This window comes from Onychostruthus taczanowskii, unplaced genomic scaffold, assembly GCF_017590055.1.
Source record: "Onychostruthus taczanowskii isolate IOZ18803 unplaced genomic scaffold, ASM1759005v1 scaffold116, whole genome shotgun sequence".
NCBI classification, from domain to species: Eukaryota; Metazoa; Chordata; class Aves; order Passeriformes; family Passeridae; genus Onychostruthus; species Onychostruthus taczanowskii.
Window position 1 is genome coordinate 887283 of NW_024498294.1, and position 20737 is coordinate 908019.

Below are 20737 nucleotides of genomic sequence, written 5' to 3' on the forward strand. Positions count from 1 at the left end.
GCACAGATTGGGTTTGTCCAATGAAAGACTGCAAAATTCTGAATTTAATGTATAATATAACCTTTATTCTTTTTCCTCTAAACTCTTGGAAACTTACATAACAATCGTGCTTTAATTATGACACCGTTTATAGACATTTAAAATGCATCTTAATTTATAAATATTTTACATTTGGTCCATAGAACAGGTTGCAATTTACTAAATAATACTGTACTCTTTTAAACAGGCTCTGTATATATTTTTGAATATGTATATATTACATATATATTTTTATATAGAGATAGATTTGCTTGGTGTTGGATATTTCCTTATTGCAAAAAGCATATATGATCATACAATAATCTTTCTTTTTCAGGGCAAGTACTACAAAAAAGATACAGCTATTCACAGTTTACACACAGTAGTTCTACAACACTAGTTTGTGCTATGTGATAACGTTTGTACAGCTTTTTGCTAAAGAGCAGGTCTGTCAAACATCTGTCATAATTGTTTACAATCAAACATTAAATACTGCATTTTTCTTAGAACAACATGGGACTCGGTTACATTAAACAATAAAGAGAAAGTTGGAGTTTTTATCCTTAGTCTAATGAATTCCACAAGTATGATGTATCACGTGTGATGTCTGTGTAGGATGTAGGGGTTCCTCTAAATCCCAAAGACTTACAGGACGTTTGCATCTCAGCTATGGCCGTTTAGGATGGAGCTTAGATCTCCTAGTATTTTACATTTGACCTAGGTATGAAACAGTTTAGAACCTACCCAACATACTCTGAGAGTTTAGGATGTAGTTTGAAATACATGTGTATTATATATATATTATTTCTACATAATGTGCTTGACATTCTGAGAATAATACCTTATTGCAAGAACATGTTTGTCACCTTCAGACGAGAACAACGAAAAACCCAACATTCACAGGTAACATGTTTTTTTGTTTTTTTCCACGTAGTAGTTCTACATAAATTGTGCTATCTAACATTGTACGGTGCACAAAAAAAGTTTGCTGAAAAGCATGTTTTCATTGCACAGTTCTGTCACAGTCATTTACAATCAAACATCACCCTCCCAAAAGAAAAAAAGCCTCTGTGCCTGTCTTATAGCTGCCAAACGAGAAATGCCAAGCGGGGCTCCCGCTGCATTCCCCACACAGGGAAAACTTCCAGGGGCTGGCCGGGCTCTCTGGCCGTGTGGCAAATGCAGGACAGAGCCCAGAGCGGGATTGCATCGGGATCAAAGAGCTCTCCCTCGTGCCCTCAGCACCACCCAGCCCCTGGAAATGGAAATCCCACTGCTCTCAAAGTGCCGACCACGCGGAGTTTGGGGTTGGGAACTGGGGAAGTTCTCTAGCAGTTTCAGCTGAGCCCGACATTGGAACTAACTTCGATCTTTAAGCCGTTGTTTTGGTTTCTATTTTGGTGGCATTGCAATAATAGTAGAGTGATAACAGCATGATAAAAGCTCAGGGAGTCTGAGCTTGAATGGCAAATACTTTGTATTTTACTCCTGGGAATCTTTAAGAGCTCTTGGCTATTACTTTGCTAAAAAAGTTAAAAGTCATATTTATGCCTCTAGCATGGATTCACACAGATATCTTCTTTTTATAAGAAGCAAGATATGTACTTTTAAGGAAATTTATGACCTTGTCTGAAAGTCACCCTGAAAGGCTGAGCACAGCCAGTGTGTTTGGCCTGGGCTGCTCTGCCACAAACAACTCAATTTTTGCACTAGGAATGTTTATAAAGGCTGTGCCTGCTGTTAATTGAAGGAAGAGTCTCTTCCCCCCTCAAATGGCCTCAGCTGGAACAAATTTTAAGGGCAGACTTTTGCACTGGAAATCACTTGTTTACAAAATACTCCGTTCTCTTTGTACAAAACAACTCCGAACGTAATTTTACTCCTGCAAAGTCAGAAATAACAGTCTTGGGATTCAGCGGTAAGAAATAGTGATCAACTACGAAAAATCAGCAGCACAAAACTTCAAATAGTCGTGCTAAAAGGTAGATTAAAAAGGTCTTGGCACATCAATTTACAAATTCCAAGGTATGCAACTATCATTGTGAAAGGATAAAAACATTAACAGTCTGTGGATTGCTGGAGAACACAAAAACACTGTCAAACATCTGAGCTCGCGACGGCTGATCGAACCCATGGCGATTCCCTCGGAGTGGAGATGACCTTGTTGCTTTTTTTTTTTATCTCTTTTTTTTTTTAATATGTATTTTTTATTTTTTTTTTTTTTTGCCACTTCAAGTAGGTAATTTTATTCTCAGACGTGAATTTGTGGTCATATTCAACCATATTTTTTGTTTTTCTGGAGAAGGAGCGGTACTTGGACGAGGGAGGAGTTTAGATGTAGGCTTCTTTGTTGGCAGAGTTGCTTTGTTGGGCCTGGTCTGGCCCGTTCTCAGGGTGGGTGATGTCTTCACTTGGCTGAATCATCACTTGGATGCGCTGTTCAAAGGACAACAGTAAATGTGAGGCAGCCAAAAAACTCTTTCTAACCTTAATCTTCTTTTTTTTCCTAAATATTTAAAGACAGTTCTTCCCAGGGACCAGCAGCAAGCCACTTCCACTAAATAGAATTCCAGCTCTGTCCTGAAGGTGACAGGAGGAGCTCAAAAACCCTGTGCCAAATGCTGGGTGCCAACAAGGAAATGGGAGTTTATTTTCCTGGGGGAAATAAATGACGAGAGGCTCTGCTGTGAGCCCAGGGTCCAGCACAGGAGCTGCAGTGGGCAGCAGTGCTGGGCACCAGAGTGATGGGCATCTCCCCAGGAGAACTGAGAGTTCCTCCAAGGATAAACCAGTGTTTTAGAGTGTTTTATTCCTATTCTGTCTTTCCTCATCCTTTTGTCCTCTCTGTTCCTTCAGCTTCTCTGCCCAGCTCACATTCATATCTCAAAAGAAATTCCAGTCTGGCTCCTCAGAGCCTCTCACTGGTGCAGGCTCCCCCGTCACTTAATAATAATTTGCCAATGCTTTCAAAAATGAGACCTCAATCCACAACAAGGCTGAGATGAGGAACTTTTACCATGGCCTCACACAACCCTGCCCAAAGAGCAGCTGTATTTTAGGGCAACAGTTCTCCTTTTGCACCTAAACATTTACACAAGACCAAGCAAAATCTATTCAAAATGTAGGAGCTAAGAACAGGCAGGGGAGGAAACAAAAAAAAGAAATCAAAATCCAGATTTTTTCTGCAGACTTATTTGAAGCCTCAGTGAGTCCTTCAAAATTTGCTGAAGACAAATCTTTGGATCAAGATCTGAGCATTTCATGAGGCATCACTCGTCAATTCTGCTTAAGATCATCCAGCCCTTTGCAAAGATGGCTCTGTCAGCTGATTTTAGAATATTCCAGAAGTTCTGACAAATTACTTTTGACAGTCTTTGGTTGCCACAATCACAGAGCACTTCAGTACTTGGGCTGGAGAACTGGCTGTGATGTACAGGAGGAGCTGGAGAGGGAAAACTGAGGATCCACCCAGATTAAAAAAATGAGCTGTGGTGATTGTAGGTGGTTCCTGAATGATGTGTGGGGCAATAACATGGCCAATATTTCCCACCCCTTTAGCAGCACATCTCTGAGGACCTCAGAACTGACTGAAATGAAAACTGACTGAAATAAAAACTGACTGAAAAAAAACCTGACTCTCTTCCATGAGAAATGTTACCTCCTTTAAAAAATGGGATGAGCAGTCAGGGAGAGGCTGAGAGCAACGAGAAAAAAAGCCCCTAATGTTCTTCACCAAGTGACTGCTCACAGAAATCCCTTAAATAAAGGCTCAAGGGAAGTGCTCCCAAGGTATTCCATGTCCTCCCTCCCAGCTGCAGCAGAGCAGGGCAGGTGTGGCTCAGAGCAGGTGAAATGCAGGAGCTGAAGCCTTGGGGGCCATCGGGGAGATGCAAGCAGGGTCACTGAGCAGACTCCTGCAATCCCAGAGTTTTGTAGCTCAGCCCCTGATTTTGATTCCAGCTCCCCAGAGCATCCCCTGCCATGATCCACGGCTGCATGTCTTGCATTAATCAGGACAAATTTCCATAATTTGCAAACCTCTCCTCTGTTTTCTAGGTGTGAGGAGCTGGAATGCCGTGTCTGCAGCTGCCAGAGCAGAGATAAGGACCCTGTGGAACGTAGGGAATTGTGTTCAACAACAGATGGCTCAGACACTCCTCTTGTCTTTTGGTTGGCACTTTTATGGGTTTTTTTGGCTCAAAGCAAAATAACTGAGGGGGAAATAAATGACAGGAAAGAAGTGCTCAGCAATCTTTGATTGCACAAGGTGCCAAGGGGGTCGGGACAGGCAGACTTACCTGTTTTAGGGAGCCTTTCAGGGTTAGGAACATGTATGCCATGTAGCCAGGTATCAGCACCATAGAGGACAGGGCCATGAACCAGCCGACCCCCTGGCCCCATTTTGGGAACACGTAGCTGCCCATGGTCAGAGGGGTCATCTGCACAGCACTGAAGATGAACACTCCCTGCAAAAGCAGAAGGGGGGGTTTTGGGTGAGATTCCCAGAGTGTTCTGGCTTCAAGAGATTTTCCGGAGCTTCCCAAGAGGCCTCTTGCCAAAATGAATGTTTCACCTTCAGGCTGTATTTTCACACATAAACCTGCACCTCAGATAATCCAGGTGTGCTGCTAGTACCAGTAAATGCCTTGGATAAGCTGCACAGAGCCAGAGGGAAGGGGGCTGCTGGGGAAAATAGGGATCCTGGGAATACCTGTGAACATGTACGTGGTGCCATTGAGCAACAACACCCATGTTGCTTTTGGGATGTTCTCCAGTCATGCCCTGCAGACACAGAATTCCATGGGCTATTCCCAGGAAAAACTCCTGTCCTGGCCTGTCTCAAATGTCTAAACCAGTCAGGAAAACCTGCTAAAGTCAATCGGGAGAGAGGGAGGCTCTTTCTGATCCCAGGCTGAGGCCTTGTGCAGGACAGATTCCCAGAGGAGGATGCAGAGGCAGATTTTTATCCCTGCTCTGAGCGGGGCTGGGCAGCATGTTCTGCTGAGGACTTGACAAATCTGGCCAGTCTGACAATGTTGGGCATCTTCCTCCTGTGCCACTAAAATAAAATGTATCTCTTATGCCTTCCTGATTGCTTGTTTTTTACAAAAATGAAATCTGCCTAGATTTGGGCAGGGATGACTCGAGGAACCCTCAATGTGAACACATTTCCGTGTCTTTTTAGTCTCCTCATTTGCTTTTTCTGGTTAAATGCTGGCTCATGTGTAACAGTGGCTGCTTGATTAGTTTGTCACATTGCATCTGGGTTCAGTGTATGTGCAGTACATTTACATTCCTTTGCTTACTACTTCACAAGGTACTGAATGGGATTCACTGGGCAAAGTTTAGAATCAGGAAAGGGCTGTTCTGTGGTTTCCAGTTCAGATTCCTTGCAGAGTTTGCCAGAAAACCCACAGCAATGAAGTATGAAATGAGTAATACATGCCACAGAATGCCATGAGGGAAGAACATGAGTTTAGAACCCTGCTCTGTCACCAGAAGTGCTTGTGGAGGAATTCAGTTTACAGAATGTTGGTATTTTTGTGTATGTGGAAAATTTAGATTTTAGATTGCTAAATTCTATTTTAGAACACCAAAAAAAAAAAAAAAAAAGGTCAAAATTTGTTCCTTACAGTTTTCTAAGTCTGCCAATCAACATCTTGAGCATTTCCAGAGGTCTAATAAAAATCTTGGCTTCTCTTTTTGGGGCACAGTCTTTCTGGAATGACACTGCTTTTTGGCTATTGTTTTCAATGAGATTGCTCAAATCCTTAAAAAAATAGTGAGGGCAGAACTAATATGAACCTGTGAACCTGTGGGGCTGGAAATGACAAGGCTGCAGCACCCAGGCCACTCATTTACATCCTTTCAACCAGAGAATAAAAGTTTGTTCCTTACTGCCACAATGATAGGAGTGAAAAAGGACCAGCAGAGTTTCCACCAGATGCAGGGTCTGTATCCCACCATCTCTTGGATGTTGTCATAAAATCTATTAACACCTGGATGTAGAAATAAGAAACAGCACAGAAACATATCAGGTAGTGGAGGTGATGGGAAGCTCAGTGGTTCTGAGAGACATTGCCATAAACTATGATTATATTTGGAAGCTCTACAAAGATCTCAAGATAACTTTTCCTCTGTCTGAATGGCAAAAAAAGTCAAGCTCAAGAGCACCAAAAATCACCTGTTCTTACTCTTCCACATCATACTTAATTAAACAGAGACCAGCAAACTTATTCCCATGCAAAATGAGGAAGTTGTACATGGGAAGGTCAGATGCAAGAAACACCCTTGATTGATTTCAACCCTAGGTTATATTAGGATGAGAAATTCAGGGTGTGTTTTACAATTACAACCCACCCAAGCCATCCCAGCATTAACCAGCTTCGTTGCAGTGCCCACCATGCATGGGCAGAGGTGGAGCTGCAATCAGAGGGGCCCTCTTGCTGCTGCTGCTCTCCACCAGCCTCCTCAAGCTGTGTCTGTCACCAATTCGTGGCTCTGATTTCTTCATGGTTAGAGCCTGGAGCTGACAATTCCAAGGTGTGGTTCAAGCCCTCTATGGACCATCCACTTAAACTCCTTGTATGGTCCCTTCCAGCTCAGAATATTCTGTGATTTCTGGGAGAATTTTGGTGTATTTTTCCATTTGCTGGGTTCATTAGCAGTGCCTCTCCCCTGTCAAATGCTTTCCACCCTCTCAGGCCCACTAAAATCCAGCAGGAAGGCTCCTGGAGCAGCTGGAGTGCCTCATTGATGATGGGAGCAGCTCCTCAGAGGAGCTGACGCAGCTCTGAGGACAAAATACTGTGACAATATCCCACAGATCATTAATCCTTAGAGCCAGAGTGCCAGTCCAGGCTTCTGGATATTTGAAGGTGATTATTCCCTAACTGACCAAGGGGCCTGGCTCACTGCAGGACCCTGGAGCGAGAGAATTTCTGGAAAAGCAAAATATTACAAATCCCAAGAGCCCTGAGGAAATATGTACCCAACAGTTCTGAAGATCCAGGCTTCCCAAGGGAGTGGGACAGGGAAGGAGATGGAATATCACCCTTTCAATGTTCCTGAAACACTTCATGGCTCCCAGGCCTCTAGGTAGGGTTTTTAAAAGGCAGCAGCACCTTCCACAGGCCAACTTTGAATTATATCCACAGAAATCAAGGCCACTTTCAGTTCCAACCCCAGCATGTGCACAGATCAACAGTGCAGATCAAACCCCCAGCACCTACTACAGATCACAGGATGAGTTATCCTCCGAGTGTGTAAAGCTCAGGGAAAACATACAAACAGGCTGTTTACCATAGCACCAGGATATCGAGATGCACTCAAAGAATACAAGGAACAAGAGACTCATTCCACTGGCAGAGTAGTAGTCAAAAAGCTTAAACACATAGATTCCACCCTGAAATGGAAAAGAAAGAATAAAAAAGTAGAGCAAGGCATCCAGCTTCAAAATGTAAGTTACAAACTAACAGTGGTGGGTAGGTTAGGGCCTACTAGTGTAAATTAAACAGGTTGAATTTTGTTCAGAGTTGAGGTCAATCCTGACAAAATTAAGATTGCTACTGTTTAGACTGAAAAGTTTAATTTCACTTTTTGTTCTTTATTTGATAATTTAATCATAATTTAGCCATTAATCATTCCCCTCAAACAATTTGCAAAGTCAACATCTGCAGCTGCCACTTTTTGGACTGTAGGAATGTGGGGATGTGCATTTTGCTGTCCCCTGAGCCCTGCAGGGGACACCCAGGTAAGGCCTTTTAGGGACTACCTGAAAACAGAGGCCAGACAGAATTAATGGGGTTTGGAGTTCTACACTACAGAGCTGCAGGAGTACAAATAGATGGAAAATAGAAAAGCTAAATAAATAAAAGAAAAAATCCTAACATAAAAAAATAATCCTGCTATAAATAAATAAAATAAAAATAAAAATTTCAAAGCTAAAATCCTAAGGCACCACAGGGTGTTCTATGCGTAAACCGCCAAAACCCTGGCGAGCGCCAATCCCTGACAATCCAGGGGCTGGCAGAGATTCCTGGCTGGACTGGGGAAGGGAGAATGCTGGTGCTGGGCAGAGGCAGAGCCCAGCCAGCAGTACCTGAGTGATGTTGGACAGCCCTATCACGTAGGACACGATGCACACCACGGCGATGAAGAGCTCGCGGCGGTTGCGCAGCAGCTTGGGGAACTCGTCCACCAGGGCAGTGATGAACCCTTCCACGGTGCAGAACTGCAGGGAAAGGGGACACAAAACACAGTCCAGAGCCCAGCTGGACACAGAACACAGTCCAGAGCCCAGCATGGAGTTCTGGGGAGCAGTTTGTGATTGGACCCTTTGCTGGCCTCAGGCTGCAGCCGTCCAGCGAGAAGTGAAAATTCACTTGACTGCAGCGGAAGCTCTGCTCCTGAATATCCTTGTTTCTGTCTAAAGAGATCTGTGCAAAAAGATTTCCAGCTTGAGGAACTCTCAAAATTCTAAGCTATGAACTGTGGCTTTCGCTCTGTGAACAGGAACTGTTCTTTTTTTTATATGATAAACTTACTGTTGAGGGCTTTGGTCCCTTAATCCTACAAAATAAACTTCTCTCTTATATGATTTGCTCACATACAAGAAAGCCAACACACAGAGAAAGTCTAACCAGATTGGTGCCTCATGCAGGAGGTTAAAGATTCTCATATGATTCTCATATGTAATAAATCAAATATTCCTGTATCCCCAGAAAACATTTTTTGTTGAGGCTGTGTCCTCCAAACAGAAATCATGGCCACACTCCAGAATCCTCCTGTGTGTTTATATTCAGATAAATGTTATCATTATGGTGGCTGAAATATGAAAACCAGAAGGTAAGTAAAGTTTTATTAATTTTCAGCAGAGCAAGTAGAATTGAACCAATGGTTACAGCTCCTGTAAATTACAGTGGATGAAATGTTTCAGTGACAGACAGAAAATGCAGGGAGCATGACAGCCTGTAGATACATATTCCTTTTAATAATATTAGACCACCTTCCTCAGCTGTTAGTTGCCTAGAGACAAGTGCTTTCAAGAATATTTTTGACCCAATTTTTCACAGCAGCTTCCCCCCAGATTGAGCAGTGGGTTTTAATGTCAAGCCTGAAGCTCACTGAAAAACAAAGAAATAAAAATTGTAAGTTTTCCACTTCCTTTCATCTCCCAGGATAAAATGCCCTCTTGGTCCTTTTGTGTTCACAGGCTGAAGTCAGCTTGGATTTGTAGAAAATGATGTTATTTTCTCTCCTGAAAGACTGGTACAGTGCTGAGGTAGTAAATCCCATATTCCTTTACGTGCTGGGAGGGCTGTGTTAGGGACTGGGAAGTGCTGGTTTGCCAACTGCAGCTGAGTGCAAGTAAATGAACACATCTGCCTAGCACTGGGCTCCTAAAAATGGTCCAAGAGTTCAGCAGCCAGGGGGGACTTTCCTGACCAAACCCTCCACGTATTCCTTGCAAAATAAAGCAGGGTGCTCTCCTGAGTGCTGCCATGGCGTTGTTCTCTGTATTAAAATTAGCACCAATTAACAAAAGGTTTTGTTGGACATAGTTATTTCTAAAGGGTTTTCTCTCATGCTGTGTGCTTTTTTATTTGTGTCACAATCAACATTTTTAATGATTCCATGTTTTAATTATTTAATAGTTTAATCTAGACAGAGAATAGCTTGGATTTGCAAACTCCAGGGTTGATCCTTCTCCTTTATTTCCAGTTGTCAGATACCACCCAGAGCTTAGGTACAGCCTGAACCAATAAATTTGTGATCCTTTCCCTTGGGAAGTGATTTCAGAACACATCAAAACCCAGAACATCCTCAGTAACAATCCCATACCCACTGAACTAACTCCAGATCTTAAAATTAAATGTGTGCTGTGTCTTTTTGCTCCAGTGGTGAGTTCTGGAGCCACCCTTCAGAAATACCTGTGGCATCTAAATCTTGTAAAACATATCCCAGTGTCTCCTACACAGCTGAACATTGCACAGGTATCTTTAACATTGTGATTTCACAGGGAATATTTCAAAGGTAAGCTCCTTTTTGCCTGCAGAATAAATTTTCTGCCCATTTTTCATGTGCTTCCAACAGTTCATAAAAGAACAAAAGTGTTCAAGCGTCAGGTTTTTACTCAATCTTTCCTGAGAGCCTCCTGTTCTTTATTTGATTATTCCAGGGATCATCCTGCCCCACTTCCAGCTGGCAGTGGAAGGTACAGGGGGGAGCCCTGTTGTGTTATTTTGTCTGACCAAAATGGGAAAGCAGCAGCTGACACTCTGTATGGAGTTCAGAGTTATACACTGAAGAACTGCATATGAAAAATACAAACCCTAAATATATTAAAAATCCTAACATAAAATAAATAACCTTAATGTAAAATAAATAATCCTAAATTATTAAATAGATCCTAATTTATAAAATAACTAATCCTAATAGAAATAAATAAAATATAAATTAAAATATCAAACCTGGTTCCACCCAGTGGCAGAAAACCTGTATTTTTATTTGTTTCCACCCCAGTTTTACCTGACTGTCAATGCCAAGCATGAGCAGCATGGAGAAGAAGAGTATTGCCCACAAAGGGGAGATGGGCAACTGTGTCACTGCCTCTGGGTAAGCCAGAAATGCCAGTCCAGGGCCTGGGGGAGAAACAGGAGACAGAAGATCAGTGGGAGGGCTGGGCTGGGATCCTCTGCTCCTGCTGGGCTCTGTTTGGGTGGCTCTGGATGCAGCACCTGAGCAGGGATTTCAGCTGCTCAGTGCTCCCTGACCAGCAGGGCACTGCAAGCACCTGGGTTTGAAAATGAACCAGCCAAAACAACAACAACAACAACAAACCAAACAAACAAACAAAAAAAACCACCCCAGAGCCCCCCAAAGCCAACCAAGCAGAATACTGAATGAGTTCAGGAGCTGCTCCTGAGAGCCCTGGCACAGCCAAGGCAGGGTGCTGTCCTTGGCTGGGGTTACATCCTCAGGCACTGCTCAGCTCTCTCTCCCCCCAAGCAGGTTTGACAGCTGCAATCTCCTTTGCAGCTGTCAGAAGAGAAACAGAGACAGCTCAGCAATGGAGAAGACACTTCCCAGCATTTCCAGTATTCCCATTTGCTGTTCCATTCCACTCACTCTCTCTAAATACACATTTTAATAAACTCTGTCCTTGTGGACAACCAAACTTTTTAATTTTTGTTCTTGCTAACAAATTCCTGTTTAAAAGGAGTTTTGTTGTTCTCATGGCATAGCTGGACTTCAGGGTCAGAGGGAAAATCAGCACATTTAATAGACACAGGAATAAAGCTCATGTGCTTCACCTAAGGAGTGCCTCTGATTTTTCAGTTTCCATTAGAAGTCTGTCAGTGACAAGTGCTGGGTCACAGCCATCAAACCAGTGGAGCAAGGGTGGCATCAACACCTGGATCTCTAAAGTCTAATGAGGATTTTGAAGCAATTAATTGCTAACAAGAGCAGATATGATTGGAAAGCAGTTCAGAAAGCATTCCAAATAGCAGTGCTAAAAGCAAAATAAGCTTCAGATAAATATGTTAATTTTACTCTGTTTTGCACTCCACAGGAATGCAGCTACGCCTTTTAATAATATCATTTGTTTTATAAGGCTGTATAAAAGATGGCAAAACAACCTCTCATGGTGGTAAAATCTGGCACCAGCCTCCAAGCTTACTAGGAGAAATAGAAACCTTAATTAAAGGGTCAAATTTTTAAATATCCTTTGCAATTAGTGGTCATGGGCATCTTTCAGAGATCTGTAATCAAATGTACTTAATATGATGTTAAAATATTGCGGTGTTTGCAGGTGTAGCCTTTATATAATTCCTTCTGTATCAAAGACATAAATCCAAAAAGCTTATTTCACACACCACTGCCTTTCCAGAGCAGTTTTTAATAACAGCGCCTGCCATCATCATTTTGTACCTAATCTCTTTGTATGTGTAATTTATTGAAGATTATTTTTAGGGCTTAAATTCTCTCCTTTTCTAACCAAGGAGATATTTCAGTGGGTTGTGTTTGCTAATACAGTCATCCAGATTTTGTCCACCAGTGAGTTCCAGCCAAGCTTTGAGTTATGAGATCCCTCCCTGTGGCCAGAACTGCTAAGTGAGTATCTGGTGCACCAGCTGGGTCAGGGCAGCCATCTGCTCTGCTGCTTTAAGCTTTTTCAGCTGGAAGACACACAAGAAACTGCAAGGAAGAACACAATCCTCCCATGGACAGCTCCACAGCTCCCTGCCCTAAATAAAATGTCTTTCATGATACAGAGTCACATGAAACAGGTGTAGGTCTGAACAGGGGAGAAATGGATTTGCCTCCAAGGGTTTAACCTCAAGAAATGGGAAAAGGAATAAAACCCAGCTGAATGGGGAAATATTAGCTTAAAACCCAGCCCATAATGACCAGCATTCCTCCTGCTCTGCCTGGAGTGGGTTGGGATAACACTTTTCCTTCTGCCTTTCCTTCTGGGAGAATGAGGGGACAGGGAGCTGAGGAACGGTGAGGAGGGATTTTAAGCAGTTGCAGGAACAACCTACAAGCAAAAAAACCCAAAAAAACCCTGATGCACAGCTTAGAGGAAAAGATTTTGGGTACCTGATGCTGCAACATCTGCAATTGGCCTCTTTGTGACATTGGCCATGAATCCCACAATGGAGAAGATGACAAAGCCAGCAAACATGCTCGTGCATGAGTTTATGCAGCACACTATGATGGAGTCCCTGAAACAAAGGGAAGGGGCTTTAAGCAGCAGGGAAAGCAAATGTTCATCCTTTTTGGGTTGTTTTTTTTGTGTTTTTTTTTTTTTTTTTTTTTAAATTTTATTTTTAATTTTTTTTTTGTCCTGTGAATAATCTCAATGATTTAGGATTTCCCAGTTTGGCTTCCATTCCATGCTGGGGAAGTCTCTCCTGTTGGTGTAAAGGCAGTTACATATCTCACCCCCAGCCAGCTGGAACAGTTAATATTCAGCACTAAACTTTATTTCAATTATCTGTACACAGAGACAGAACCCAACTCCAGCTGAGACAGGCAAGTGCCACTGCAATATGTGCAGTCATCTGCTTACCTGTAAACATTATTGTGGAAAGGGTTGTAACTTCCAAGGGCAATCAGTGAACCAAGACCCAAACCGTAGGAGAAGAAAATCTGTGTGGCAGCATCCAGCCAAACCTGATTGCAGGAAACAATTTTTTTAAAAATCTGTTTCTGCACTTGAGGAAGTGGTCATATGTCTGAAAGCGGAAGAGTGAGGAGTGAAACTTTGGTTTACCAGCACACAATATTTACCTCAGAGTCTGAAAGCTTACTGAAGTTGGGAGTTATATAGAATAAAATGCCTTCCTTTGCTCCAGGCAGTGTTACACCACGGAAGAACAAGATAAGCAGCATAACATAGGGATAAGTAGCAGAGAAATATACCACCTGATGTGAAGAAACAAGACAGTGTAAGTGTGCAAAAAAGAATGATCAAAAGTATTTGCTCCCTGAAAATACTCTAGCAGCAACTGAGGATGGCTCTTAACATTGAGGCATTTTTCAATGAAGAAGCTTGGGACATGCCTACAGCGAAATTCTCTAAACTCCAGCTCTGAAGACAGGTGGCTGCTGCCTATTTTTCTGAAAAGAGAACAGTGTGAACTAGGATATTTTCACACTTTTTTTTTTTTTTTTTGGTATTTAACACAAGGAAGTCCCAAAAGCACAAGGATCGTGGCACCAGGATCCTGCTCGTAAATCATCTGGCAGTTCATTTTCCCCACACTCTCCTCCTCTATATTACAGGCTCCTACTTTCTTGCCTTTTCAGAGGTCCTGTAAGAAACCCTTTCTGAAGTCAGACTCAGCCCTCTTTTTGCCCTCTTTGTGCTTTGGAGACAGGAGAAAGAAAATGGTTTACTCTGAGCTCAGCTCAGCCCTGTCCTACACACAGCTCGAGGTGGATCACAGTTTGGTCAAACTAACAATCTGTTCCCTCAGAGTGAAGAAATCCCAGTCCTTTGCACCAGACCTGAGTTCTTCTAACCCAACACCAAACCCCATTGCTGTGGCTTTTCATTTCCCTAGGATTTCTTCTGACACAAAAAAGCATGAGCCATCATCAGATGTTGCTGCGCTTTCATTCAGAAAGGTCTCTCAAGAATATACTTTCCATTAATTGATTGGTAAATCCTAATTTCCACTCACAGCCAGGCAGACCCCAAGAAGCACAGGGCGAAATCCTGTGGTAGGACCTCAAATGTTTCTCACCCACATGAGGGAAGGTGGGAGCAGCTCTTCCCAACACTTCCTTACATATCCAGGCCCAGCAAGAGATGAGCAATAAATGCATAATTCTTGCTGGAACCAAACCACTCCATCCTCACTCTGTTGCTATTCAAACCAGCTGGAATATTAATCCCAGGAAAAAGCAGGAATATTTTTTAGGTGATTTTATACCTGGCCAAGCCAAGAGGCCTGTAAATGAAACATCTAAGGCTGTGGTCTGACCTAGCTAGAGAGGAGCCAGCTCTTCCTAAAACTTGGGGCTGTATCAATCCAAGAAAACACAAATTAAATCCTTCACAGCCAAACTGCCCCCGGTGCCTCTTACCTCAAGAATTCTCAGAATATTTGAGCAAAATGGGCATTTTTAATTGAAAGGTATTTACAGTACTTTTAAATCTTACCTTTCCAGTCCAGCCTACCCCCTTCCAGATACAAAAATACACCAGGATCCAGGCAATTGCCAGGGTGATTGCCAGTGGCCACCGGATTTGCCCGGGCTTTTCCAAGCCGTCGGTCATTTGGTGCATGTTGCGTCTGCAACGAGCCAACACAACATTTGGCAAAGAATTCAGAAGGTGAAACAGGAAGGATAACAAGGTGACCCTTGGACATGCACGGGAAGGAGAGAGGAAAGTGCTGAGCTTACTCCCAGAACTCCACCACGGCACTTGTCATGTTGGTGGTGTTTGCTAAGGTGTAGTTGGAGAAGCAGCGGTCGGTGTTCCAAGGGTTCTCACAGTGTTTCCAAGGAAGGGTCTGGAGAAGGGAGAGCACAAAAAACCTGGAGTCAAACACTTCTTAAGCAAGAATTACCTCAAGTATCTCTTTCTTTGCTAGAACTGACAGCTGAGTGCAGAACTAAAGCACCTGGAGCTCTGCAGACATTGATCTCCCTGGAGTGAAAGTTATTTCAATTCCTATCAGTTGTGGGAGGCAGGTGTGGAACTATTCCCTTTTTTCTTCAGCACAGCAGCCCAAACACTCTGGGCTCACCATGAGAGTATATTGAAACAGCACAAAGGACCTCCTGGAGGTCCTGCTACCTCTTGTTGCACAAGAGATAATAAAATTGGGATGGTTATTGATCAGAGAGTTTCATTTTCCCATCAGGTCAGGGGACAATTGGAGAAAGGTAAAATTTCTATTTGCTACATGCATGTGTCCATCCCATCTTTCAGAAGCTGTGAGGAGCAGAGCCTGTTTCTCATGGTATCCATTAGAATGAGCCTCATTTACATGTAATTTATGGATCCTTCTGACGGCAATTGTTGGGAAATCCTCTCGCAGAACTTCTGTGTCAGGGCACTGTGTGCTTTATACAGAAGGATAAGAGGCTTCAAGGGAATTAGAAGTCGATATTCATTTAACACGGGCCACAAGAAACACTTCCAGACTCTGCCTGACCTTTCACATCAATAACAATTCTGAGGACAACAAAGCAGAAATGATCATGTCACTTCCAGACAGTAATTAATGCAAATTTGGTCAAGGCAAAATTCTTTAAAGCCAAGAACAAGCAAGCATGAGCAAAATTTATAGAAGAGACAATTGAACAATGACGCATTAATTATATACAACTTATGTAAGAATGCTTCCTCAGATGGCCAAACCCCACACATCAGACAGGACTTACTCAGCTGATGAATCACCCTTGAGGGGGAAAAAAAGGCAGCTAAAAATAAAGTAAACAGGAAAGAAAACAACGCAAAAATAACAACAATGAATGGAAGTTCAGAGCTAATCAAATCACAGACCTTCCATTCCATGGGGGTTTCTTTAATAAACCCCTGTATCGTTAAGCCACATTGCAATGATACAATGTTCCAAAGAACTCATGTTTGTGTGGCTGCTACTGAAGAAACAAAATAATTAGTTGTACACTAGAATTTTTCTTGGGGGAGTGACTGACTGTAAGTTCAGCTTTCTGCTCTAAATTTCTTGTGGAGAAAAAAAAAATAAAAGGGATTTTTACAAAATGGGTTTTATCAGTAAGAATGGATTATCCTACAGATTTCTGTGTGTGCTGTGTTAACCTCACACATCTACACTGAGGCAGATTAGTGATGCATCCATATTTTACTTGGCTTTATATCCACAAAACAATTCCCCATCCCCTCTGACACACACTTACAGTGGTAAAGGAATTATACAGGTAGTATATGGCCCAGGAAATAATCACAATGTAGTAAATATTTAGCCAAAAGGACAGGACTGCAGCAGCCAGTCCCACACCTGCAAGGAAAACAAAGAGAAATAAAACCAAGGGAACTTCCAGTTGAAGAGCTGCATTCAGGGCAAACACATCAGGGCAGGAACCATTGGGAAAAGTTGTATGAGTGAGAATTTCAGAAGTGCCATTACACAAAGGTCATTATTTGGGTGATGGCTCAGCCATCCATGAACTCACTGCCAGCCTTCAGCTCTCTCTGTGGTGCAGTCCCACCAGCTGCTGCTGCTGAGAGTTCCCTGGCATGCTTTACTCCCAGGAAAAGGAGCTAAATCAGCTCATTCTCTGGAACAGCAGCCCCACAGGAGCTCGTGGCAGATGCACACACAGTGAGAATGTGTTCCAAGGCTCTCAGGCCATGGATCAGAGGGCCTGGTGCTCAGTGCAGGCTGTTGGCACGTCAGACTAAAGACATGCCAGGGTTCCACCATGAGGGTGTCTTCTGCTCCACACGGACACTCCAGGGGTGTTCTGAACTATTCAGGACAGATGTTCCATGACACTGAGCAGGAGGAAGTGCTCACAATAATCAGGATAATGCAAAGCAAGGTCGATCCAAACCTTACCAACAGCAGCAACTCAAGCAAAATCACTTCTCTGTGAGAGACAATTTGATCTCCCTGTGTTTTCCCAGTGTTAAATCTCCCAGAGCAAAATCCAGTTTCAACAAACTTGCAGCTCACCCTGTGCTAATTGTCAGTCCTTCTGTGTCAGGTAGTTTGTAACACCACGCGCAGCTCTGCTGGGCCAGAACTCAGCTCAGGAGCTCAGAAGTGTCAGAGGATTTGGGATTAGAAGGGTGAAAATCATCATTTGAGAGCTTTGTGGGTCTGTACAGAATCGAGATTAAAACCCTGGGTTCTGGCAATCAAACCTCAAACTCAAAGTGTGGAGTGAGTTTTTCTTAAGGAATTCAGCATGAAATTGCCAAAAGTGTCTGGCTTTTGAATTCCAGTTAAAAAAACAGGTGATGCCAATCTCTGTGAGCTCAGAAAAATTTACCAAAGTTTACCAAATTGCTGTGAACACATCCAAACATGCTCAGGCACCTACTGCTGGATATGCTATTTTTAACAGTTTTTATTCATTTCTACAGAAAATCCCAAGAGTTTTTGAAGTTCAAAAATAAGTTTGTTGCAATTGTAATGCCTAAATCTTACTATTTTTAATGGAGAAGAAAAAATATTTCAAAAATATTTTTTTTTATTTCAACATCCTCACTTACACCTCAGAAAATCAGTGTCTTTAAAAAAAACATGGTTTAAGTATAAATGAAAGACACCAAGAGACATCCTTGCCTTGGCACTTTTGGAAACTTCTGCAATTTGGAAACAAATGAGAAAGAATTGGAATCCATAGCATACCTTTGAACATTGGAGCAAGCTTCCACACTCCAAGGCCTCCTATAGATGTATACTGACCAAGGGAACACTCCAAAAGGAACAGTGGCACTCCAGCAAAAATTAAAGTAAGGAAATAGGGAATCAGGAATGCACCTAAAAAGGAATTTTAACAAGCCTGTTACAATGGGGGAAAACACAAGCGGATTTCCAGTTTCCATCCCTGTTCCAAATGAAAAGAAACCCACAGGGTATTTTTCCTCTCAGATGTAACCTTTCAAAAATGTTAGTGGAAATCACATGTGCACTTCTGAACCAGCACCTCCAGAGGTGAAAATAAAGGGAGAAACAGAACTCCCCATCGTTTAAATGTTTTCTGTTGAAGTAAAAAGCTGAAATCCAGAAGCCTGTGGGCTTTGCTGCCTTCACCTCTCATGGAGAGCACAAAGGCTTTAACCAGCCCTGGCTGCTTTCCAGCCTTTTATGGGGAGCTCAGAGTCAGCTACAAACCCCATGAAAATCGTCTCAAAACTCAGCCCAGAAGAGAGGGATCTGCAGGGTTGGGTGGAGGGCAACGTGCTTTAGTTCTGCTCTGATACTTTATGGTCTTTCAAGTGCCACTGGCAGCTAGGAGTTAGAATAAACACCAGGGCAGAGCTCAAAGCAGAGCCCCACACTCCAAAATGGCTCTGAACCTCCTGGAAAAGTGGAAAGCAAGAAAACCCAAAAAAACCCAAGCCAAAACAACAACAACAACAAAACCCCCCAAAACCAAACCAAAATAAAAAACCAAACATCAACAACAACAAAAAACCCCAAAAAACCCCAGCTCCAAAACATCACAGCAAACCAAAAACCAAAACCAAAACAGCAACAAAAAAAGCCCCAAACCCCAAAACAAAACAAAAAAAACAAACCAAAGCAACAACAAAACCCCAAAAGTCCCAAAACGTCCGAAAAAACCGTCCAACCCCCCAGCAAACAAACAAACACAAAACCAAACCAAAGCAAGAACAAAACCAAAAAAATCCAAAACAAAAACTAAAACCCCCAAAAGACCCCACAGCAAGCAATCAAACAAAAAATCAAAACCCCAAACCAAAACAACAATAAAAACCAAAAGACCTAAAACAAAACAAAAAACTAAAAGAAAAATGAAAAACACCAGAGCAAACAAATAAAAAGCCAAATAACCACCCCCAATAATAAACCAAACCAATCCTATCAGCCAACCAGCAAAAAAAAAAAAAAAAAACCAAACCAAAAAACCCTCAAAAATATCCTGCAACACCCTAAAAAACCTACCAAAAAATCCCCAAATAACACCAACTAAATGTATGAAAAATCTATCCAAACCAGGGTTTGCTTTGCTGGTGATTTGCTGGTGACTCCCAACCCACAATCACGGCCAACGTACCTCCACCATTCTTGCCGCACAGGTACGGAAATCTCCACACATTCCCTAAGCCAATGGCATAACCTACACAGGACATAAGAAAGTCAAATTTCCCTTTCCAAGTGTCTCGGTCTGGAAGGTCCGTCTTCTTCTTCTGCACTTTTACTACCAAGGTTTTGGGCTTGTCGTTGGTGATGGAGGCGTCGACCTCGGTGGAGATCTGTCCGTCCGCCACTTTGGTGCCGTTGGTGGCCATGTCTCTGGGCTTGGCTGGCGAGGCTCTGGCGGCGGCCGGGCGGGAGATTTCAGCACCAGTCCACGTGGACAGCAGCTTTGCGGCTCGTGGCGATCCACCCGGGAGCGACGGCGTGCGCAGGGCCGGCCCGCGGAGCCACCGCGCGGAGCCTCAGCGCGCCGCGGAGCCACCTGCGCGACACGGGCACACTCAGACACACGGCCAAGGCCTCCTGGCAGGGCTGGCTCTGCACCCAGCAGGGAGCAGAGGGGAATCCCTACAAAACAAGCCCTAAGATCCACTGATTGTAACTTTTCCCTATGGATGACCTACAGAAAAAAGAATTTTAAAAAAATCAAACCAAGGAATAGCAGTTGCCACCTTTAACAGTGGGTTAATATTGAATTTAGAATGTTCACGACTAATCCAAAACAATAACCAATGTTAAAAAAACCAAAATAAAGAATAAACCAAGGAATAGCCTGTTGCCACTTTTAAGAGTGGTTTAATACTGAATTTAAAACGTTCACGACTAATCCAAAACAATCTCCAAGACCCCTTTTTAATATTCTTTCCTATAGATCTATGAGTCTACAGGAAAAAGAATATTTAAAAAAACCAAGCCAAGGAATTGCCACTGCCACCTTTAAGAGTGAGTTAATACTGAATTTAATAGTGGGTTAATGCTGAATTTAGAATGTTCATGACTAATCCAAAACAATCTCCAAGACCCCTTTTTAATATTCTTTCCTATAGATCTCCTCTGAGTCTACAAAAAAAAGGATTTAAAAAAAACCAAACCAAGGAATAGCAGTTGCCACCTTTAATAGTGGGTTAATACTGAATTTAGAACGTTCACAACTAATCCAAAACAATCTCCAAGACCCATTTAAAATATTATTTCCTACAGATCTCCTATGAGTCCACAGAGAAAAGAATTAAAAAAACCCAAACCCCTTTAATAGTGGATTAATAGTGAATTTAGAACACTCATAATTAATCCAAAACAACCACTGAGACCCACTGATTTTATTTCATCCCTATAGATCTCTTACAAGTCCACAGAAAGAATTAAAAAAAAAATTAAAAAATCAAGGCATAGCAGTTGCCACCATTAATAATGGATTTAGAGAGTTCACTATTAATACAAAACAATCTCCAAGATCCACTTATTATACATTGTCCCTATAAATCTCTTATGAGTTTACAGAAAGAATTAAAAAAATAAATCAAGAAACAGCAGTT

General features: G+C 42.5%; 1 protein-coding gene across 1 annotated transcript; it reads right to left on the minus strand.

The window, feature by feature from the left end:
• Positions 1–43: 43 nt before the first annotated feature.
• SLC6A1 (solute carrier family 6 member 1) lies at positions 44–19697 on the minus strand. Its single transcript, XM_041427544.1, has 14 exons — positions 19279–19697; positions 17886–18017; positions 16426–16526; positions 14941–15050; positions 14696–14828; positions 13318–13452; positions 13097–13200; positions 12625–12749; positions 10549–10661; positions 8120–8251; positions 7321–7423; positions 5917–6017; positions 4317–4484; positions 44–2454 (listed from the first exon to the last, which is right to left on the minus strand). The coding sequence occupies exons 1-14, from the start codon at positions 19511–19513 to the stop codon at positions 2350–2352; spliced, it is 1797 nt and encodes a 598-aa protein (XP_041283478.1). The 5' UTR covers positions 19514–19697; the 3' UTR covers positions 44–2349.
• Positions 19698–20737: the final 1040 nt, after the last annotated feature.

Excerpts from the sequence above, each read along its gene's own strand:
- SLC6A1 (XM_041427544.1), bottom strand. The coding sequence starts at position 19,513 with ATGGCCACCAACGGCACCAAAGTGGCGGACGGACAGATCTCCACCGAG. Across the intron at positions 8,252-10,548 it reads TGCTTGGCATTGACAGTCAG|TTCTGCACCGTGGAAGGGTT; the intron begins GTAAAACTGGGG and ends CTTTCCCTGCAG. Across the intron at positions 2,455-4,316 it reads TGAAAGGCTCCCTAAAACAG|CGCATCCAAGTGATGATTCA; the intron begins GTAAGTCTGCCT and ends TCCTTTGAACAG.